Source organism: Tenrec ecaudatus, chromosome 5, assembly GCF_050624435.1.
Source record: "Tenrec ecaudatus isolate mTenEca1 chromosome 5, mTenEca1.hap1, whole genome shotgun sequence".
NCBI lineage: Eukaryota > Metazoa > Chordata > Mammalia > Afrosoricida > Tenrecidae > Tenrec > Tenrec ecaudatus.
The window spans coordinates 128,694,262-128,718,664 of record NC_134534.1 but is presented as its reverse complement, the minus strand read 5'-3'; the positions used below and the strand labels follow the sequence as shown (position 1 = coordinate 128,718,664).

Below are 24,403 nucleotides of genomic sequence, written 5' to 3'. Positions count from 1 at the left end.
AACTTGAAAGGGAGTTAACGAAGGAAATAGTGAAGAGTCAAAGAGGCTGTGCAAAAACACAAGCTAAAGATGAGAAATAAACTAAGGGGCACTATTTCTCTTGAACATGTGTCTGTGACATGGGTTAAAGTTACAGAGAGCATTAGTCTCCCATTCAACATCTTGTTTTGTGGCATTAGTGGCAATTCCTTCAACCTAACAGTATTTTACCCTTTCCTCCCTGGAATCCGAAATTCCATTTGTCTTTTTTACCTACCTCCTTTTTTGTTTGTTTGTTTTTTTTTTTGGGGGGGGGGGGTAAGTGCTGACCTTTTGTTCTCAAGGGTTGTTTCTTCTCTATTGCAGTCTCCTTCGAGTTTTTGAAAGAAGTAAAACCCAAGTGCTCCTTAAAAGCCATGGTGGTGAGACTGAGGAAATTTGTTTTTGGGAAAAGACACATCCTGCGTGGAGAAGTTGCGGGTCAGAGGAAAAATGGAAGACCCTCAAAGAGACAGAATAGCACACGCTGGTTGCAACAATGGGCCCCACGCATCAACAGCTATGGCGGCACTGCGAGGAGGGAGTGTTTTGGTCTTTTGTACACAGATAGGGATGCTAGGAGTCAGAACCCACTTGACAGCGCCTAACACTTAACAAACACACTGTTTGACTCAGACATAAGCTTGTGAGTGAATTCAGTTCCACATTTGAATATGTATAAAGTCTCTCATAAGACAAAGTATGGCAACGTTTCTATTGTCATTTACCAAATTCTTTTTAATGGGAAAGCCATTTGTGAAGATATTTAATGATACAATTAATTGACCAAAACACATACACACCAAAAAACCTATCATATTTTAAGTAAGTAGAAGAGTACATTGCACTTTGTATTGAAGAATACAGAAGCAGCAATGGGCAACTATACACTCTGTTGACTTAATAAATATATCACAGTCCTTGTCCATTCTATAGGTTAATTGGGGCAACAAACAAGCAAGTCCAATAGCAAATGACAAAGTGCTGGGCTAGAGTTCTTCAAAGACAACAGAAGATTCTTAGAAAGGCCTCCCAAAGGAGTTGACATGAGCTGGGACTTGAAGTTGGGAGTTTACCAGGTAGCTCAAGCAGTGCATGTGGACTAGCAGGATGTATTCAGCAACACTGTGAAGGTTAGCCCAGAAGGTAAACAAAGGTGTGAATAAGATGGGGCTGGTAAGATAGGGCAGAGTCAGGCTAGCCAAGTCTTATATGCCACGCTAAGGAAATACCACAATATTTTCTTTTACGATTAAGCAGAAACTAAAATTTTCCAGCAGTTAGCTGCATGATTTTTGTTTTCTGGAGCTATCTCTAGGTAGTGAGAGAAGCATCTACCTGTTAGACCAGTTTCAAGGTTATTGAAATGGTGCTGGTGCAAGTGTGAGAAACAGGATCACAATTCAGTGACTACTGAAATAATGGGAACTCATTATTTGTGGTGGCTACACAAATACATAGGATTTGGTATCTGACTAAATGTTGTGGATGAATGTCTATAGACTGGACGATTCTGTAGACAAATGCCATTTCTAGAAGAAAAGATAAATAAACAAAGATAAACAGGACTTTTGTCAATTACATATACCACATATACTCATGTATAAGCCGAGTTTGCCCCCCAGCACATTTTTAATGCAGTTTTTTTTTGGGGGGGGTGTAAAATTAGGTGCCTCAGCTGATATTCATGTGGGTGTTATCTAGGTATGCATCACACTCTTACAAGGATTGCAGGACATGCAAACAATAAGCTTAGTAAGAAACTCAGAACTGACTGCAAAGCAACCATACAGGATTGACTGCCACATCTTCCACCTGAGGAGCAGACTAGTGAATTTGTGGACAGCAGTCCAATGCTTAACCCATTGTGCCACCAGGGCTTAACCTGGTGTTTACTACAGGTTAAATGCCCATTAAATGTTGACCCGGTGAATGTTATCATCAAAAGGAGGAAGCCACTGATGAAACCTTTCATGAGCTGCACCCTGCTATTTTCACATCACCTTCTGAGTTGGTGGTGGTGGTCTTTCAGCACCTAGCATACCTCAAAATTAACAGTTCTTCAGTAAATTCTAAGCAGGAAGTGTGTCCAAGGTACACACATGCTTATTAGGACCAAGCCTTGCACTGGGACATTACCTAATTATAGAATGAAATGCTTTCCAAAAAACACACACCAAACTGATTCTTTTATATGAAATGATCCTTTTTATACCTTTACAAGAGCTATTTGTCTTCCACATCAGGTGTTTGGATATGAAACCCTATCCATGATCATGAATAAGAACGTTGGCTCAATCTAGTTTTTGTCAGTCAGCATTGTTTGTATTTCTCTGAATAGGGAAACCAGGGATAAGCATGTTAGGGTTAAGTGATAAGATGAAAGGTTTCAAAATAAAAACATTATTGTTCGCTTAAATAAGCGAACTTCATCTTACACATAAACTCAAGAGGATAAAAGTTTATAACAGAAAATTAAAACTATTTATCGAGTCCCAAGTATATAAACTTCCACTGATATACAACAGAGAAGGGGAGGAGAGAAGGCAGTATTTTCTATATATTTTAGACAAATAATATAGCATTGAAATACTTAGGTGTCAGGTTAATATTATATACTGCCAAAACTGATACAAATCAGTCTTATACAAGTGAGAAGAATCTAGAGTTCTGTGAGTTTCAAATTTTAATTACAACCCAGTCGTAATCACAATACAGCATATACATTTCACTATACAGTAATATCTAACTATAATGCGATTGCATTTATGTTCTTTAAACTGAACAGTGAATCCTGTAACGCTAGGTAGAGATACTCATACCCCCTTTGCCCTCATACACCAAAATCTGATTTTAATGAAGTCACTCAATCACAGGATAGCCGAGGTCCACAATCCTCACAACAAAGCTGCAATAGAGAAATAAACAATCCTCATGCAAAATTTTTGGTATAAATGTTTTGGTGGGGTCTTCCTATCAGATTTGCAGTCCTCACTCTCTTAAAGAGAAGCATTATAAATACAGATCATGATGAATCAAAGGAAAAAAAATGAAAACACGGGGGGGGGGGGGGGGGGGGAGAGAAATCAACTCTACACCCCCGCTCCAATCATCATTGCTCCAACTCTGTACCAACATTTAATTCGCCCTCCGCCCCCACGTGCTCCAATAGTGTACACTGGAAGTAAACTATACCTTTTGCTCCGCAGTTCTGGAGGATACAGTGGATGCCTTGTGACTTGCTCAACATTTTAACTGGAGAAGACTCAGAAACAAAGCCGGTAATGCACACAATGAAAGCAGAATCTATATTACAACATAGACTCTGCTGATGTACGCGTGCTCCAGCTGACTCTGCCCAGGAGACTAATGTCTTTTTGCTGCACCCCTACCTTACAAGAGTCAATCATTGATAAAGGCACTGCCTCTCACCAGTGATTTTAATGCCAGAATGCAATATCCTTTCAAAGAATTGTGTAATTTTCTGAGTAAATCAAGCAATGAACAGCACTTCAAATAACCTGATTTGAAGGCAGTTAGCATATACTGCATATCCTCAGCATTTTTATGGATACATTTAACCAAGATACAAGATGAGAAACCCTCAAATTTAAGAAAAGAAGTGCCATAAAATGCTAAAGAAATCACCTGATCCATCCAAGCTTATTTTAACTTCTTACACTGTAGGAGATTTGATTCTATTTATTATCAGGACAATTCTGAGCAACTGGTCTTCTAGATAAAAAATGGCTCTGGCCATGTATGGTGTGCTCTCCCCTAAGAAGGCCACGATGGGAGAGAAGGAATCAAAGCAAAGATAATGGCTAACACATCTTGCTACCATACAGAAACTTAGTTAATTCTTCTATTCATCTAGCTGAGTAGAGCCCTGGTGGCATAGTGGGGTATGTTAGGCTGCTAACCACAAGTGAGCAGTTCAAACCACCAGCTCCTCTGCAGGAGAAAGATGGGCTTTAAATTCCCATAGGTAGTTTTGGAAATCCACTGGGGCAATTCTATCTTGCCTTTCTAACTGAGGTGGAATCAATTCAATGGCAGTGAGACTATTTAGGCATATAAAATCACTACCATCTTCAAAATTTTTCTGAGCCTCAGCCTCTTGGACTGTGAGACGTGGACTAGACTAGAACCTACTGCTTCTCAGGATATTACTGATAAAATGGATATAAAACTGACATATGAAACATAATGTGCTATACAAAATACAGAGTATTTGAGGTTTAAGACCTACAAGCACAATGTTAAAAGCACCTAGTACAATACTGTGCATATGAATAAGTGCTCATTTGCTCATTCATTCAAACTATAAACATTGGATAAATATACTTTAATTCTGGAAAATGACGGTTGCTTCATGTATCAATACATTTATTCACAATATCAAGAAATCGGTCATATCCTTCAAATTATTACCCATACCAATACACAAATACATTAAAAAGTAACAATACTAACAGTTAAGCATTGTTTATAGTATGCATTATTTCTGTGCCAGGTCCTGTGCAGCATTTTCAACACATTCACTCATAAAGTCTTGCAATATCCCTATAGAGTAGCTACTTTCCACAGATTACAAATGTAAGCCTAAACTCGGGCTCAAGTAACATGCTTAAGTCCAAAGGTTTGCAAATGAAGGACACACTGTGGTACTCACACCTGGCTGGCTCCTAAGCCTTAGCTCTTACTAGTTCTCCAACATGGTAGCCACTTCTCACTCACTAGTAATTCCAGGGAATCCAGCTGAAAAGACATGTGCTTGGAGTAGGAAATACACGCCAAATTTCAAATGTCGTTTAAGAAAAACTTTTAAAGAGGCGTGTAAATTATCTTGCAATAATTTTACCTTGACTACAAGTTGCATTTGTAATAATTTTAACACAGGAGGCTACAAAAAATACTTTCTTAAAATTACTTTCACCTGTTTCTTTTTACTGTGACTGGTAAGAAAACTTTAATGCAGTTTATAGTATTGGTACCAGGCAAAACAAATCCAGAATCAAGGCATCTTCAAATAGAACTTAAGATCATAAACCAACTTTAAAGTCACAAACACAACCATGTTTGATAACCAAATTAGATCTTGTCCTGTTTTAATACTTGCTCTAACACTAAGCTTGCAAGGTCAATTAGCACATCTTGAAATCCTGAATGTAACTCACAGCTCCATTATCCAATTTCAATCATCCAGAATTAGTTTTAAAATGTTGTTAACCTTTGTTCCAAGTGTAAACTTTATTCAGGTTCACCCATGCAAATACTGTAGAAAATTGTTAAAGCACAAAAGAATCAATTCTACCACCAATTAGTTAATTTCTTGATTAGTCATATATATTAAATTCTATTTTATTAGTGGTTATCTTATAGTTTATTTGCTCTTTGCTCCTAATGATTATGTGTTTAAATTTTTTACTCTAAAAATAATTAGAATCATAGAAATTACTAAGACCAAACTCAAGGGTCCCATATAACTGTTTGCCCATAATGGTTGCAGCTTCTTAATTTATGATACAAGACGGTCTCAAAAAATTAATGGGAAAATCCCATTATCCTTTAATCCCATTTTTCCTCTGGCTCATTATACAACAGCAAAACCAGGAAATATATGGCACTTTGTTCCATGCATGTGTATAGTTCTGGGCCATTTTATCACAGGTACAGATCTCTACAACTGTCACCAGTCAGGACACAGAACTGTCTCATCCCCAGAAAGATCTCTTGTTCACATCCCTGCTTAACCAATGCTTTGGCACCATCAATCCTGCCAATGCTTATGACATTGTCATTTCAAGAACACTAACAGAATTCTACAATCTGTGACCGTTTGAGTTTTTTAAAACTCAATACAATAACCCCCGAGATCTATACCCAAGCTGCTGTATGTACCAATCATTTGTTCCTACATAGTGTTCCACAGTATATGGACCTTTTCCTTATTGAATATTTTGGTTGTTTCCAATTTGAAGTTAATACAAATAAAGCTGGTCATAAACATCTGTAAACAGTTTTTTATGGGGACACACATTTTCATTTCTCTGGGATATATGTGCAGGAAAGCAACTGCTGGGTAAGATGTGAAATGCATAATTAAGTTTTGTAAGAAAAGGCAGCAAACAATTTCCTGCAGGATGGCTGTGCCACTTTCAGCCCATTTACATTTCTATCAGCAAACCCTAAAATATTTTCCCCTAAAATATTATTAATAGCTAAAAATTTCTATCATGGCTACTCCATAATTTTTAACTGGTCTCTCATGATTTCTATTTAGGTACTTATAAGAAACATTTCTGTTAATGAATTTACATAGACTTTTTACATGGAGGTCACACCAAGCCCTTGAAGTTAACTTATAAGATAATGGAGTACAACTATTCTGAAAGCATTAAATATCAATGTCAACTTCTCTCTAAAATATACAATCTCACATAGTCACTTAGGGTCTCTGTGGGTCCACTATCCCCTAAGTCTCACTATTAATTTCTTTTTAAATCTTTAGTTTGATTTGTCAAAGAAGCTTGAGAAAAGACAAGGATTAAGTATTCAATGAAACAAGAGGATAATAAATATATTTATGCAACCAATCAAACAGCTGCAAAATATGTAAGTCAAACAGAATTTAAGAGACAGAGGACTCTAAAATAGGATACTTTAACACACCACTTTTGATTAAAGAAACTCAACATAGATTAACTTAACACAATGAACAAACTTGACCTCTTATACATAAAATACTCAAGCGAACAGCACAATATTTATCACTTTACCAGCTCACATAGAGCATTCTCCAGAACAGATTTTAAAATAAGGACAGTTCCATGGTTACCTCGTTCTTTTCCTCTGCCCTGCCCTCTTAACTTCCTTGCAGGCTCATTTTAGAATGACCTCTCTGCTCCAGGCTGGATTAGGTGCTCCTCTGGTGCCAATAGCACTTTTTAGCTTATTCCATTATTACTCATCACTTTACATTGCCATCTTGAAAAAAAAAAAAAACTCCCACCCCCAAAAAGAAGTGATCTTATGCTACTAATTCTGTTATTGATTTAACTTGTACTTCTTATCTGAATTGGCTGTTCACATTCCTTGACAACTTTTTACTAGTGCTGATTTGCTGATTTCATTAAACTTTTTAAATATATGTTAAGACTGGTTCTGTTTACACAGGGTTTCCCAAACTTAGTTGGTCTACTGCTTCTTTTCCAGAAAAAAAAAAAAAAATCACTCAATACCCCCACCCCAGTTAATTAAAAACTTTTGTACTATATATAGCCCATAATCCAGGGTAAAATGTAGCTATCAGGCCTTTCAGCAACCTAGATGGATTGTTGCTGTGCCCCTCCCAACTTCCCCACCCCACACCAGTATTGCCCACTTTGAGAAATGTTTAACGTGTCAAAAAGAAATTGAATTTTAAATGTATTATGTCTGAGATTCAATCCAAATGTTAATACAAAATTGCTGATTTTGTATGCATAAAGTGAATGCATACAATTATAGCTGAAATATCCCTAATTTATACATTCTTATATTTTGCGATGTATATTCATTAATTAAGCAGTCATCTCCATTGCCAAATCTAGATGAAAACTATGGTTCCTAGAATATTGATTGTTCCCTTCTTTTAAGTTCACTCTGAAATGCCAAGACCTAATAATTTTTCCATAACATCAAAATCTATCCTCATCTTCACTAGAAAGCCTGGCTGGCTTCTCTTTAGGAGAATGTAAGGTCATATAAAACTGCACTTCCCAGAGTGTACTCCTCAGACCAGCAGGCAAGCATCAGCAGTATCTGGGGTCCTCAGGGCCTGCCCCATAACTTCCCAGCACTACATGTTTTAACAAGAGGGCCACGTGATTCTGGAATGCTGACGTTTTGGACAAATTATCAAGAAATCAGTCCCTGGAAAAAGACTTGATGCTTTGTAAAGTATTAGGTCCCTGACAATATAGATTGACACTGTGGCTCAAATATAACAATCACATGGATGGTGCAGGACCAGGCAGTGTTTTTGCTTTGCTGTACACTGGGTCCCTCCTAAGTCAGAACAACTCAGAAGCAACTAACAACAAATCAGAACACTATCCTCCCTAAACAAACTGGTATAGAAACTGGCTAGGCTTCCCTGGGTGCTTAACTGCTTCTCAGTTTTAGTTTCCCAAAGAAAAAATTACAGGAAGAAAACGGAATTTTTACTTTCTACTGAAAAGACTTCTGAAATTATGATGTTCTCAAACAAGGGTATGTATATGAAGTAAAAAATTTCATTTCCTATCACACACAGCCCCTGATTTTCCCACTCCCACTAAGTATTAGACCGACCCTATTTTGAAAATCTAATCTAATGATATAGTGTGTGAAAGGACAGCCCCTCAACAATTTTAGCTAAGGAAACATTTGTGGTCCAATGAAGGAATATTCAATAAATAAGAATAATTCTGGTGCAGGGATTATGGATTACTTTTGGCCATGTTTTTTCCTAAAATTTTCTGAAATAAACATATAATGCCTTCGCAAGCAGAATAAAGGACAAAGAAGCAGTGATCAAATATAACTTACTATAAAAGAAAACACAAGCTACAGAATACTTCACTCATCTTTGCTGAAAACCTTCCCTTTATTCATATAGTAAGTTTAGCAATCATTTGCCCAGTGCTAGGGTGATGACAGGTTAACTTCAGTGCAGTCCCCACCTTCAAGAACCTATCAGTATGAGCCCTCTAACAAAGCTGGTATTATTATGGTCAGCCTTGCTTATTCATTTAGTAAACTTCCCATTTCCATTCAAGCAATGGACCCTGTACAGGGTCAGTTGGCTGGGCCAATGGCATTATCACATCCTCTGGGAGTCATGATGCTTTAGTGGTTGCACACTGGACTCCGAACCACAAGGTCAGCAGTTTGAAACCACCAGCCGCTGTCCTATAGACACCATGAGTTAGCATCAACTGCTGGCAGTGAAGTGGTTTTTGTTTTTCTTTTTTCCTGGAGGCAGCATACTTTGTCTATCAAAGGCAGTGAGGCAGCAAAGAATGGTTTAGAGGTTGGACAAGTGATTGGGGCCAGATTCCTGCAGCTTTTCCTTTGACTCTTGATTTCAGATGGTATCCTGCTCATTAGTGGCTATGCAAACCAATAAACTCTTTTTTGTGTCCACTGCTTAAGGAAGCTTGAATTGGATTTCTATTTCTTACAAGCTTGACAGTTCTTGTAGAATCATGGGATGGTAGTAAACATTCTTAGTTTTGTAAATGAATGAAGGAAAGAGTCTTACAGTCTAACAGAGTATGAAATCTGATCCATTCTTAGAAAGCAGTCACTAGGCTGTTTTCTCCCTCTGACTAACCACCATGCACTTACTGTTCATCAAAGACTCGATACCCAGATGCATCAAGCACATCCCACAAGCTCATAATTGCTTGTCCTTCCCAAAGGCTACCAGGGTTTCCTCTTCAAATTGTAATGCCCATATTCTTAAAGTGTAGCGAAAAAGGATCTGAGCAAGTTTTAAGATGCTTTTTCTTCCATATCTCCTACTGGTAGTTGCTTTTCTCAGTCACAGATCATTTAAACAGGTTGTCTAAACTGGCAGAGGTAGGGTAAAAAAAGCAGAAGATAGTGTCTAATCCTATTTTGAAAATAAAAAATCTTCACCTGTTTACCTTATAATTTCAACTATTCATGACTCTTAATAACACAAGAGTTTATTTACATTACACCTTTATTCAGAACTCAATTTTGGCACCACAATCTATATCAATCACTGCATGAAACTGAAATTATAGGTTAGTAAATGAGTGAAGTGAATGAGTCAAGACTTCAACTATTCTGTTGAGTAATTAACCCAAATTACTCAACAAAAGCGTAACACGCACCTTGTACAAGATATGGACTTTCAAGTCATGAGTACATTATCAAGACAGAATTTAGACAACAGGCAGTCTAACATTTCCAGTAACACTCAAAATGTTTGGAGACCCTTTGACAGCTGCCAGTTTACAGGCATCTAGTGCTGGATCACATCGTAATTTTTGACTACTCAGAACCGGTTTTGTACAGCATGACTGATTCTCTGCTTTGCTCACCAAATTTTTCACTATGACTTTTGGGTACAAAAATCACCAAATGAAATGAAGAAGCAAGAGAAGATCAATTGTCAGTTAAAAAAAACAATTGTCAGAGTTGTTATCATTCAGGTTGTGTCTGCCACCACTCTGAAGTGCGACACCCCAGCCAGCAAGCACTATTAGGGCATTGCCTCCAACTGCTGCGTTAAGTTTTAGCTTAGAAAACAAGATCAGAGCAGGAGTATTACTTTTAAAGTCAGACTTTGGGAAGATTACCCCCTATTCCAAGAACATTAAACATGCAGGAAGCAAAACCCTCATAAGAATGTTCTAATAAAAAAAAAGAATGTTCTAATATTAGTGTTCTTAGTATGCTTACTAGGCTCGTGCTAAAAGGGGTTCAGTCCAGCTGAAATGCCTCCTCCAGTCTTCACTTTACACTCGCTTACTGAACCCTAACATGGACTAGAATACAACCTCCGAGAAGGCAGGTCTTGTCCTGAAAAACCTGACAATATTAACGGGGAGGGATTGGAAAAATGAAACAGTGCAGTTGAAGTGCTACCACAGAGGTGCACGATTAGGGGGTGATTAAACGCGTCCTAGATGATTTAAGGGACAAAAAGGAGTCAGCCAGGATGCACATGAAGAAAAAGCATTTCAGAAGAAAACCCAGAGGAAAAGCACTTGGAAGTAAGAAAGTGAGAAAAGAACCCACACTTGGGAGACCCTAACCCAGTGGTTCTCAACCTTCCTAATGCCGAGAACCTTTAATACAGTTCCTCATGTTGTGATGACACCCCCCAAACATAAAATTATTTTCGTTGCTATTTCATAACTGTAATTTTGCTGTTAGGAATTGTAATGTAAATATCTGATGTGCAGGATATATTTTCAGTGTTACAAATTGAACATAAAGCACAGTGATTAATCACAAAAACAGTATGTACTTATATACTGTGACCTATTTATTTCTAATGACAAATAAATGAAATTTTATCTTGAAGCATGGTGTAGCATGGGTAGTAGTCTTCACATCAGGTACTCGTATGTGGGCGTATTTGCATGTGAAAGACCTGCCTGGTGTCTGAGTTCCTAAAACCATCCAGAAATATGTGTTTTCTGATGGTCTTAGGCGACCCCTGTGAAAGGGCCGTTGGACCCCCAAAGGGGTCCTAACCCACAGGTGAGAACCACTGCTCTAACCAGTTAACATGAAACACCCAACGTGTGTGTGGAAGGCTAGTGAGAGAGAGCCAGGCAGACAGCTTCCAGACATATTAGAAAGAGACATGGAAAAAGGGCCAAATCTGAAGGCCCTTTTGCTGCCCAGGGATTTGGATTATATCCTAAAGGCTGTGAGAATCCCAAGGTCATTTTCAGCAGGAAAGGGTTAAGATCTGTCTTGCAGCTTAAAAGCACCTTGATAGATGAATTCAGGTTTTCAGCCCGGAAGATTTGAGGTGCCTTTATATTGTCCAGTTGGAGAAGCCCAAGGAATGGCTGTGAGTATATGCCTAATACATCATAGAAGTGAAAGGGTGTGGATGACATCATCCACAGAAAGTGAACACTTAAAACAGGGATTGGGGTGGGGAAATGCCAAGAGGCAAAGAACTAAAAACAGAAAACCCACTGCCATGCAGTCAGTTCTGACTCGAGACCCTGTATAGTTTCCGAGGCTATAAATCCTTACAGGAGCAGGTGGTGGCTTTGAACTGCCAGCCCTGTGATTTAGCAGCCCAACCCTTAACAAGGAGAGCCACCAGGGCTCCAGTTGCACTGATAAAATACACAGGTGCACACATGAGTGAATCTCGCAAACATAATCAGGATTTAAAGGAGCCACGATCAGAAGCATACACTGTAGGACTATACTCATTTGTAAAATTTAAACGTAAGCAAAACTCATCTCTAGTTTCCTAAGTTGAGGGTCTCTGGTGGCATAGTGGTTATGAGTTGGGCTAAGGCACAAGCAGTTTTGCAGGAACAAGATGGGGCTCTTTCTACTCTTGTTACAGTCTCAGAAACCCACAGGGGCAGTTCTACCGTGTCCTATAAGGTTGCTCTAGGTCTGCAGCTCTCAGTGTTCTAAGTCAGGACAGCGATTTTGAAGGGTAGGGAGTTACGGCAGGGACTGGAAGATCACATAGGGGCTTCTGGAGCTCCCGGTATTTGTTTCTCAATATAAGTATGTTCATTTTGTAAAAATCATCAGACCATAAACTCATGATCTGTACATCTCTACATGCTCAAGTTCAACAAAAGTTTACTTAAAATAATACAAGCAAATACAATGGTTGCATATTACAAATGTAATTAATGTTTCTTAGTGGTACTGTGAAAAATTGTTAAAATGGCAATGTTTGTGTTACATGTAGTTTACGACGATATCAAAAGAACCAAGTCGAAAGGTGGGAGAGATCCCGTGACCGGAGCATAAAGAAAGCTGCTGCAAAGAGAAAAAGGCACTGGTGATGGGCACCAGAGGGCTAGAGTGTGAGTGTGTGCGTGCGCCCGCAGACTCATTTCAGGAGGGAGAACTGGGGCCATGACTTATCCAAACCACAGGATTCCCAACTTATTTGGCCTACTATCGTCCCCTTTTCAGAAAAAAAAATTTACTAAGTGTCCCCTGGCAATTAAAACTTTTGTACAATAGTCCATGATCCAGGATTAAATGTGGGCATATGCTTTTGCAGCTGCCTATCTAAAATAATAATATGAATTATTACTAATAATTACTTTGTAAGTCATAACTACTTGTAGGTAGAAACCACATTTTAGGGAATCTTGAAATTTCTTTAGCACCCACTGAAACATGTAATATATACCAGATGAATAAATATATAAAACTAATCCACTCTTAATCTACCCTATGACTAGCAGCAAATACTAGCAAGTCAGTCCACCTGGGCTGTCTTCAATATGCAACTAAAAAGTTTAATAGCCTGCATACAAATATGCACACTCCAGAAATTGTCCCAATCCAATGAACTAAACATAGATACATCCATAAAAATAGTTACTCCCCCTGATAAAGAAGCAAGCAGCTTTTTACCATACTAGAAAGTCAAATGCTTATCTCAGTATTATCTATAGTCACCTGGCCTTGTTCCCATTACCTTTAAAAGTTCAACTCTTTTCAGGGCCATCAAGAGATCCTATAAGACAGAGTACAACTGGCCCTGTGGGTTTCCAAGACTAAATTTTCATGACAGTAGAAAGCCTTTCCTTTCTCTGCCAAAGTGGCTGATTGATTGATTTGAACAGCTAGCTGACCTTGCAGTTAGCAGCCTAAACGTAACCCACTGCAGCACTAGGACGCCTATAAAAAGTTCCTTATCTAGCTCTAATTTCTCCACAGCACTTGTCACTTAGCTCAAGTGGCATTATTCATATTATTTTTGTTTACCTGTTTTTCTTCTTTGTCTCCGTAGGATTTTAAACTCCACAAGCACAAAAGAGCCTACCAATCTGTACTGTACACCACTGTATGCCCAGAGCCTAAAAGGCTAGCTAGTTGTGTGCTCAATAGACTCTTTTCAAATGACCACAACTACCAGGTAATTTACTTTAAGGTCACCTCGTGTACTTAAGGCCCAGTCCATAGTAATAAATCATTGAGTACAATGTATTAACAAATATAAAATTAATCATTACAATTTCTGGATAAGAGTGGTCTTTTATCCACACTAACTTCTGTCCCAGTTTGAGGTTGAAAAGGCTTGATATGGCCTAAGTACTTTTCTAAGTATTTTATGGAGAATTTCTACAAAACCAAACACTTCAACAAAACCAAGAATTAAAAACTAAGGGGGTAAAGTTGCTGTTGTGATTGGCAGGAATACGGGTGAGCGGGCTGGCACGTCCTCCAAAACCCTTTATGGGGCAGTCCTAATATCCTATACAGTCGCTGTGAATCAGAACTGACTTGAAATTAATTCTGAAATACTTTGTGACTATAGGACAGAGACTGTGATGTCAGGATACCTAAATCCAAGGGAGTGGGAGGACCAAGTTAAAACTACAACAAATACCTTTTTCCCACACAATATACTGCCACCCCTTCAATCCTTCCCTTCAGTTTTCTTTTTGAGTACCAATTTTTCTTCATCTGAAGAAATTTCCTGACTTCCTCTGATCTGAAAAAGCTCTTTAAAAAGACCAGAATACAAATAAACAAGGGTTTCATAAAACATACTTTCAACTCAACACATTGCAAAAACCTGGAGCTGAAAACTGAAAGAACTCTAGTTCTGCTGTAATTACCTAAAGCAACAAAAAATTTCCCCTTGTTTACAAGTGTAAGTATGACTTAAGGGAAGCTAAAGATCAAAATGCTGCACTATTATCAAAGACATAATGCATGAGTAGCAGTTTGCATTTTACAATACAGGTTTACCAAGGCATCCAAAGAGAGGCAGCCCCAGGTGTAAAGTATATCTAAGCAGCACCAACTTCAGGAGCTCGCTGTGCCCAGCTCTGAAAAACATCAACTTCAAAGAACACTGACTAGGTCAATTCTTGGACTTGTGAGTTGTTTTTCTTCTTCTTCTTTTAAAGTTGGTATCCTCTTTCTTAAGGCTGGCAAAGCAGGCTGGGAAATTACAAACTACACTGGTTACCACCAAATAAGGGATAGTATTTCCACCTGTTCCACCTGTTGCCTTCCACATGGGTACACACATGGGCCTTTCTTTTCGCAAGCATACCAGCATGGTGGAGAGGAAATCTTGGATTACTAACCAGGTTCCAGTGACTCCCCCATGCTCCAATGTTACACCTAAGAAGTATATCATAGTCAGGCATGAAGTAACCATCGGAAGTAGTATAAATACTTTAAAACTTCACTCTGGTAATGGTTCCATAGCTCTTTAAAATGACAAAAAGCCACTGAACTAATGGGTGAATTTTATGATATGTAAATTACACCTCAATGTTATTAAGTTGCTGGTCAGCACTTCTAACTTAAGCAAACTCAACAAAGCTATGAAATCATACTAATAACCAGAAAGGAGTAGAGTGGGAATGTATAGATGGGAGAAAACGCTCATCAAATATTTCTGAATTGGCACACTGCTGTATTTCTCAACCACAACTGAACTGCAGCTCTTTACTGGCCCTCGAACCTCTAAGTAGCCTATTAAAAGGCTACTTACCATCTCTCAATGGAGCCCTGGTGGTGCAGTGGTTACGGTTGGGCTGTTAACCACAGGGTCAGCAGTTTGAAATCTGCGAGAAATATGAGACTTGTCTACTATAGTACAGACTTAGTCTCAGAAACTCACAGGGACAGATCCATCCCGTCCTAGTCACTGTGAGTTGACCGCACTGAGTTTGGTTTGGTTTTTTACATTGCCTAACAGGGTCCAGTCCTTAGGAGCTTCTGACCTTTTCAGGTCTACATCATCCAAGAAGAAAAACCACAGCACGCATTCAGAATTCCAGCTGTAGAATTAAATATATCTGATGCCCAGGGCAATAGTAGTGAAAAGTTGCAGAGGATTTTGTAGAAATCAATCCCACTTGACCAGAAGAAATGGAAGGGAAGAAATTCAAAGATTCCCGAGCCAGTCTACTGGGACCTCCCACAGCTGGACCACCTTACCAGCCCTGATGGCACAGGGGTTACACTTTGGGCTAACAGCAAGGATGGCAATTCAATCAGCAGCTGAGGGAGAAAGCCTTTTGACTCCCTTGAAGAGTTAGTCTCAGAAACCCACAGGGGCAATTCTACCCTGTCCTATAGAGTTGCTAGGAGTCAGCATCAACTCAATGGTAATGAGTTTGGTTTGTTTTTTTAGCACCTTTATAACAAAGGTCATTTGGCTCTCTGCCATGGCTACCTTCAAATGTTGAGCAGGACTCATCCTGAAAATGGCAGTATTTTCCTAATAAAATTGAGGAATATATTTTGGGTCCTACTTGACTACCGCTAGGTTCAACCTTGGTTAACTGCTAGATGATGATAAAAACAGAAATAATGAACAAAACTCAAAATGACCAACCAATGGCCAATTTATCTGCTAAGGCTTATTATAATACAAGTCATCCACCAGCTTAGAACAATGAAATCAAGTTCTATATCAGTCAACAAGGTGAAAGTCCTCTTAAATAAGCCCATGGGTTTTTAAAGTGCTAACTCTTATCCATTATACTCAGCAGCCCTGACACCATACCAAACCAAAAGCCACTTTCTTTGGTCATGAACAACTGATTAAAATGTAGGACTATGAAATATCAAGTTTACCCAAAAAAAAGAAATATCAAGTTCACATCAAATCCATGAAATGCTAGAAAAGTGACAAGAAAAAAGCCAAGAAAACACTGTAGTAAGTGGTAACACACAGAGATGGACCAACATTGAATACACCAGATGGGACATGGTGAGAACCTGTAGACTTCACCTCCTCCCGCGACACCCACCACAGCATTTAGACAAAATGAAAATATTGACAGCCAATTAATGATTTCTAAAATAGGTGCAAGTACCAAAGTACTAACAATGTCAATAACCAAGATAAAACAAAATGAGACTATAAAAGAGTATCACAAACTGTTAAAAGTTTGTATGTTCTCAGGCAAACCTCTGAAACTTTTATTCAAATCCTACTTGACACCAGGTATCAAAAAAATTACATGGAAGGGCCTAAAAATAAATGCTTTATGGCAAGTATCCCATCCCTGAATAAAATCTAAAGCATTTGTTATTGTAATTTTGTAAAAGTAGTCCTGCTGGGGCTAACCAAAAAGCCAATGGTTCAAACCCACCAGCCACTCAATGAAAGACTGAAAAGTCGTGGAAACCATCCAGGGTGCAATTCTACTCTGCCCAAAGAGGGCTGCCAGAGTAGGAATCCATTCGACAGTAGTGGGTTTGGATTGGAGTAATAGAGATTTAATTTAAAACTTTCTTCAGGGCCACAGATGACAGTATAGTTCAAATTTTAAAACAAATGCATTGTTTTAAAGTCAAAATCTCCCACATGTACGTGTTACTAAGAAACTGATAAACTAGATTTTCAGACACACAGAAATTGTTAAACATTTCATTATGAGGTCACTATTCCCAGCAATAAATCAAATACAAACTTTTGGGTTTGTTTAAGTGGCCCATCACCAGTAGGGCCCTCAAGTTCTTAGGAGTTTCCTAACCAATTTACTTGAATGTGTTCTCCAGTAACACTCAGAGCAAAACCACAATAAAGAGGTTTGGCCCCTGAGGGATTCTACAAATTTATATATATATTAAAAAAAACCTCTTTATAAATAATGTATAATCACACTAGTTTTAAGCAACAAATTCACTTTTAAACATTTATGCCATTTGCTGGAATTCCCTATTTCAGATAGCAAGCCAAAAATAACCCCAAAATCATTCATAACATTTAGTTAAGCTGAACCATCTACTCCACAAGCATACATACAAAAAAGAACATGCATTCACTTTAAAACTACTATCAAAAAGGTATTTTTAGTTCCTGGGTATTTTTATTCAAAGTTCAGACTACTTCAAAAGGAGAATTCACAGTTCTACCACCAGTGATTGAACCAATTAATCCCAGGGTGGTATTCTTTAAGATTGCCCAATTCCCTACTTAACTCCAGGTATAATAAAGCCATGAAACCTTAACATGCACACTCATTTTAAGGACATTCCACTGGAATTTTAGAATCCTACTACCCAAAAACAAGGACCTGATGGAATAAGACTTAGGCAGCCAACTCTCAAGATTCCCAGATCGCCCTCATTTCTCTCATTCCCGACCCCATGCCTACTTATTACATGACACCAAGAACAGTTCATTTCAGAGTCTCGCTCCACTGAAACATATTCTGGATACATGTTAGGAGCAAAGAGTACAAAATCAGTCTTGACATTTTATCCAAGTATATCTAAATGTTAAATCTGGAGTTGTCCAACTGGTTCTGACACAAGATGCAGTGCACCACGTTCATCTAAAGTAAAATGAATTCAGTCAACATTCTTTTCAGAACAATAAAGCTGGAAAACACAACTTCAATGGAACCACTATATTCATTTCACGTTTTTCACAAAATCCTCCATCACCACACTGTGCTAGCCAAGCAAGGCAAAAAGAAAAGGGGGGGGGGGGGAAGCTGACATCTCACTCCTCCCAAAAAATAGGGGGGGAAAGCACTTATCAAGCCCCAACTTATTATCAAGTGCAAGAAAATAACCGACATTTGCAGCTCAAGGCAGGAAAAGCACAGCGAGCACTGGATCACTACACTAAATCTCTCAGGGACGGGGGAAAAATAACTCAAGATAGGCAAATTAAAAACCATTCTGCACATGGCAAAAATAATCAAGTCTATCTTCCTAAAATCCACAGCTAAAGCACTTATTATGTCCCCCCTTTTGTTCCAAGTCCAATGGCTACAATTGTCAAATAAACCCAGTGTCTGCTTGGAGTAAGAAGAAAACCTGGAGAAATTCCCTCCCACAAATCATTCGGTGAACACGAGGCTTTGCACCCAACACTAAACACACACAACCACGAAAACCACCATTCACCCACCTACCCCACCCCCCAATGCAGAAAAAGGCGTAATCAACAAGTCGGAAAGAGCAGAAAAGTAGGGCCCCGCAATCCTCTTCCCACCTCGAAGGGGGAAAAAAGTCATTTAACAAAAGGTAACATAGATCCTAAAGTACCTGGTGGAGGTGCCTTTCCTCACATCGCAGATGCTGCATTTAAAGGCTTCAGCGCTGTTTCTGAAGGTGCAGACGCTACAATCCCAAAAGCCTTCATCGGCAGCAGGTTTCGCTTGTCTTTTTGGCCTTCCGAGGAGTAAGGAGTGGGGGAAAGGGGAGGAAAGAAACAGGGAGCAGGAAAAAGGGAGACAGCAGAACAGACACTGGTGAGCCGTCGTCATTTTCGTAGGAATCCAGGGTTGGAAACTTCGCTCCAGCGAGCGACCACCCACCCTTTGGGGGGAAGGGAACGGGGAGCCGGGGCGCCCCCTCCAGCACCTCGCAGCCCCCGGACCCGAGTGGGATCAGCTAACACACCCGGCGGGCGGCGGCGCCCCGGGAAGGGCCGCGGCAGGCGCAGGAAGCGGGCGGACTTGTGGACTTGAGCGTGGGCCTGGGGGGGCCGGGAGGGGAGCCGCGGGCCGGATCTGGAGGGGGCGCGCAGGGGCAGCCCGAGGCCGGCGGCGGGGAAGGGGCCGGCGGCGGGGAAGGGGCCCGCTCCTTCTCCCCTCCCCAGCTCGCGCCCTCCCTCCCTCCCCACCTGGTTAAATCTCCCTTTGTCTGGGAGGAGTGGCGGCGGCGGCGGCAGCGGCGGCGGCGGAGGGCGGCTGAGGAGGAGCCGCCATGGCTGCGGCGCGCACGGCCGCTGGCCCCGAGCAGGAGCGACACCGCCTCCCGCCGCCGCCGCCACCGCCCGCCGCCGCCGCCTCCCCCCGCCCCCGGATCTCCATCTTAGCAGCGCCTCCCCCCCGCCCCGGGTGGCTCCGGGGCCTAGTCGTCGCCGGCCCCCGCCCGCCCCCAGCCCTCCCTCCCCTTCCGCCCCCTCTGCTCGGAGCAGGTACCTGGTCGGGCTCTTCTTGTCGCCCATGGTCATGGATGGGCTGTACCCCCGCCCCCCCCAAAGCCGAAACCGGCGCTGCTCTGAGGAGAAACGTTGTCCGGGGAGTCGTCGCGGACCGGCCCCCCTCCCTCCCCCGCGCCCGCCCTCAGCCGCTGGGGCTCGAGCTCCGGCCGCCGCCGCCGCCGCCGCCGCCGCTACCGCCGCCGCTGCCAGTCTCCGGACGAGACTAGTCCCCGCCAGCGCCGCCTCCGCCGAGTGACTGACGAGGGGCGGGGCCGGGCGCCGCGCGTCACCGGCCGTGCAGCCAATAGGAGGGCCGAAGCCGGCGCCGCGAGGGCGGGGGCGGGGCGCGGGGGAGGGCGGGGAGTGGCGGACGTGGGCCTGGCCGTCGGTGTGCGTGCGCGCTGGGGGCGCGCGTGCCTGCCGGTGGCCCCGAGGCCCGGCGCGGCGGAGCGTGCGAGCCCGGCGGGGCGCACGTGGCCGCGCCCGGGAGCTGCCAACGGGTTTCTTGCCGCTCACGACCGCCCCAGGGACTGTCGCTGAGTCCCTAGTTCAAAAGCTGCTTCAGATAAGTAGTTCCGCGCAGTTTTCGCGCGCCGCGGGCTTGCAACAGCCCGGTAGCTCGCAACGCCTCGAGGCTTGCAACGCCCCGGTAGTGGGCAGGGCCTCCTTGATTTCCTCCGCACCCCTCGACTCCTTTGCCACGCGGGGCTTTGTATCTGAAGTCCCAGCTTCCAACTGAGACGCTGGCAGGCCGGAAGCCCCCTCCCAGGCCCCTGACTCAGGGAAATGAGCAGAAAGGGTATAATAGCACAATTAAATGCCCCCACCCCGGTGGGGGTGGGGGTAGACCCACAGCCCAGGTGCACTGGCTTTCCTTGGGAATCCCTAGTACAGGAAAATAGGGCGTTTCCTTAGGGAAATGGCTAATTCAAATCCTAGCGACCACGTGCCAGCAGTATGACCTTGTGCCTCATCTCCATCTCTAAAATGGGGGAAATAATCATCCTCCTGAAGTCGCTTTGAAAATTCAAAGATTAACTTACAAAATGCACACAAGTCAGTGCCTGGCACTTAAGAGCAGAATTGGGTTGGAAACTACTAAAACCAATCCTGAGTTGTGCCCATTTCCCCGTCTTAAAAGATTCTTGAAAATCAAGAATAAGTAGTACATTTCTCGTTCGCCCTCCTCCAAGAAAGCTTGCCAAATTGACTTGAACAGTGGACTCCAGGCCCTCTGTCCCGCTGGGGTTGGAGAGTCTCATAGGGTGGAGGTGCCAGATGAGATAAAAGACAAGTCGAAGACGATGGGGGAGGGGGCAGGGCCCTAAGACAAAGCTAGAAGGGGGTGGGGATGAGGGTGTCCAGGAAGATAAGGCGTTCAGCTCCTCCAAGACAGGCCTAGTTTAAATGCAAACACAAAATGGGTTATCAGGACTGCCCCTTGGAAAGGAAGTTTACTAGAACAAAAAACCAGGGAAGCGCTCAGCCTGAGAGCCCAGGAGCAGAAAGCTCTAGGATTAGTCTGGGGGATGAGAATAGAGAATAAAATAGGGAGACAGTGTGTCATGATAAGTTGTTCTGCACATACTGTGCTCCAGGCAGGCACACCCTGAAGGGGCAGGAGGCAGGACTCTGTTTAGCAAGGGTCAGCAGCCTCCCAGGTCTCCCAGCTTTAGGAGAGGAGACAAAGTTCCTGAGGGAGGGCAGAGGGACCCTAGAAAGCCGAGGAGGTGCACAGGTGCCTGGGCCGTGGGAGCCTCCTGACATGCTCCCAGGACTCTGTCCTTCGTGTGGCGGTACCAAAAGAAAGGGGGAGTAAGCTCCTAGCAGGGAGGGTGACCTTAGAAGAAAAGGTAGGTAGCTGGGGACAGAAGGTGATAGAAAGGAGCCCTGCCTTTTTATGTCTATTAGCGCTGTACTTTGCAAAGTAATAACTGCAGAGCTCCTCAGTGTACACCTCACCTTGGTGGATTTTACATATGTCTACACCCCCTAAGCTCCATCCAGATCTAAATGTGGCCTCCCAGAGAGTGCTCCTCACAAGCACCAGTTCCCACCTGAGTTGACTCCAACCCATGGAGAAGCAGCAGCATATGTCAGAGGACTCCTCCTACTTAGGCTCTATGCTTTGTAGAGCCTGAATTTTAGGAAGTAGATTGCCTTTCTTCCAAGATGCCCCTGAGTAGACTCGAACTTCCAACCGTCTGCTTAAATAGCCAAACCCATTAACCATTTGCACCATCCAGGGACTCTTGCCACCACCAACAATGAAAATTACTCAAACTGGCTGCCTTCAAGTCAATTCCAACTCATAGCAACCCCATAGGACAGACTAGAATTGCTCCTTAGGATTTGGTGAATCTATAAATCTTTAAGGGAACAGACAGCCAACTGACCTTGCAGTTAATAGTTCAGTGTTAACCCACTGTGTCACCAGGCTCCTTCTCTCACAAAAGCAAAGTAGCCCAGCTCATTGCCATTGAGGCAATTCCAACATAGAGACTGCAGATATTTATGGGAATAGCTAGTGGGTTCGAACCACCAACCTGTGGTTATCAGCCCAATGCCTAGCTCACAGAGACAATAGGGCTTCTCCACCCCCTAGGGAACCACTATTTCACTTGGCATTAATTCTGCCTGTCTATGAGCTTTGTACAATGCATCATATCGCTATGTACGCTTTGTGTCTGGCTGGGCATTCATCCATATTGCCTTTTTCAGTTTAGTTTTGATTGTTTGCTTAAATGCATATGAGAAAATGGTATGGAAGCCACAAGTGACCTCCTCCTGCTTCAAAAGAACCCAACTCCATACCAGCCTGAAGCTGATGACCAAAAGGTAGAGGTCAGACATGCCTTCACCCTCCAACTGCCTTTACCTTCCTTACTCTCACCCCCCTTCCCTGAAATCTCTCTACTTCTTTGCTAGCTTTGATAATCTGATAATCCATTTCAAAAACCATACAGAATTTCTAGATAATGCTCATGATATAGGAGTTCATTAGGGAAGCAAACAGGTTACAGTCAGCAAGATTAGAATCATTAAGCATACAGTTCTTTTGTCCAAAGTGCCACCTCGTTACTGTGGGTTTCCAAGACCGTATACTGGAACAGGAAGTCTCATCTTTCTCCGAGAAACAGCTAGTGGTTTCAAACTGTTGACCCTCACAGTCAACAACCCAACACGTGACCAAAGAACTTTAAAAAAAAAAAAAGTTTTTCAAGAAAAAGTTCCAGGATAGAGAACTAATTTCTACTATGGACATCATGTAGTTAGTTGTGAAAGTAGAGGCTCTAGTTTGGTTCAGATGGAGGTAGATATGCATTGGAAATATCGTCGTTAAGGAAGTAAGACAGGACCAGTGTGACTCTGGAACATACTGTGATTTTAGAGTGATGACGTGTTAGTTTGGGAGAAAGAAAGGGCATTCTTTTCCCATAAAGAGTAGTCTGAGAAACCCACAGGGGCAGTTCTACTCTGTCCTATAGGGTCACTATGAGCCAGAATCAACTCAGGCAGTGAGTTTTTAGTTTGGTGTCTTAGGTGGCTAATGCTTCTGTAACAGATTCATAGCAGCCTTATAGGACAAAGCAGAAAGCCCCTTTGAGTTTCTGGGACTGTAAATCTTTCTTTCTTGTTTAGGGGACTGTAAATCTTTACAGGAACAGAAAGTCTCATCATTCTCCCTCGAAGCCAGTGGTGAGTTTGAACCATTGACCTTGTGGGTTAGCAGCTCAATTAATAGTCCACTATGCCACCAGGGGGTCCCAAGGTCATGCTAGGATCTCAATAGGGTGGCTCTGAGTTGGAACAGACTCAATGGAAGTGAGAGCTATAATGGAAATACCACAAGTGGGTGGTTCTAACCAGCAGAATTTTACTTCCTGGGAGTTTAGGAGGCTGGAAGTCTGAAATCAGAGTGCAGGCTCTCTGGGAAGGACTTCTTTCTGTGCAGGCTCTGGGGAAAGGTTCTACACTCCTTTTCAGCTCCTGTTCTTTGGCTCATTGGTGATCTGTGCCTTTTATGTCTCAAAAATATTTGGAGACACAATACCTGGCAATAGTATTGCCTTATTAACAAGGAAAACCCATTGCTATCCCATTGATTCCCAACCCAACTTACTGTGAACTAAAAGCTTGGTGGTTTGAATTTACCAAGGAAAGATGAGGCAGTCTGCTTCCAAGGAGGGAGGGTGTCCCTGGAGCTGGTGAGGGAAGGCTTCCCTTAGACGGTGAAGGTTACCTAGTATACAAGCAGGGTAGCGTGGTCTGGGGTTTGGCAATTGGGAGCAACTAAAACAGGCAGCAGGGTCCACAGACCTGGGAGAGTAGATACTGGAACCGAGTGCTGGCAAGTTCCTGCAGGACAAGTTAACCCTAGGAGAGGAGTCTTTATCCTGAGTGCTAAAGGTGCCACTGATGGGGTTGCCAAGAACATCTGTCTGCCAAGGGCTGAGTGGCCATTGTCTGCCTTCATGAACATGTGGGCAGAGGCTTTGGGGTTGGGGGGTAAGTGAGGAGACCACTAGAATGGCCTGGACACTGAACAGGAATGGCAGTTTGAGTGGGTGTCCTGTCCTCCTGTCACCCAAGAAAGAAGTGAAAGCTGTAAGTGTGTGCCAAAGGAGGGGCTTAGAATATTATCAGCGCAGCCTTTCCATTTGCAAGTGAAAATTGCCAGGCAGAAAACCCTGGATTACCAGCCAGGACTGGGACTTTGAACTTTAGCAATACTAG

The 24,403-nt window shown here is 42.2% G+C and overlaps 1 protein-coding gene across 1 annotated transcript in view; it reads right to left on the bottom strand.

The window, feature by feature from the left end:
• Positions 1-19,805, bottom strand: part of RYBP (RING1 and YY1 binding protein) — a 76,741-nt gene extending 56,936 nt beyond the window's left edge. Inside the window, exons 1-2 of the mRNA XM_075549887.1 lie at positions 19,665-19,805; positions 18,784-18,909 (exon numbers count right to left, since the gene is read on the bottom strand). Of these exons, the coding sequence (XP_075406002.1) occupies positions 18,784-18,909; positions 19,665-19,696 (158 nt within the window). The 5' untranslated portion in view covers positions 19,697-19,805. The remainder of the gene's footprint in view (positions 1-18,783; positions 18,910-19,664) is intronic.
• Between the last annotated feature and the right edge of the window lie 4,598 nt (positions 19,806-24,403).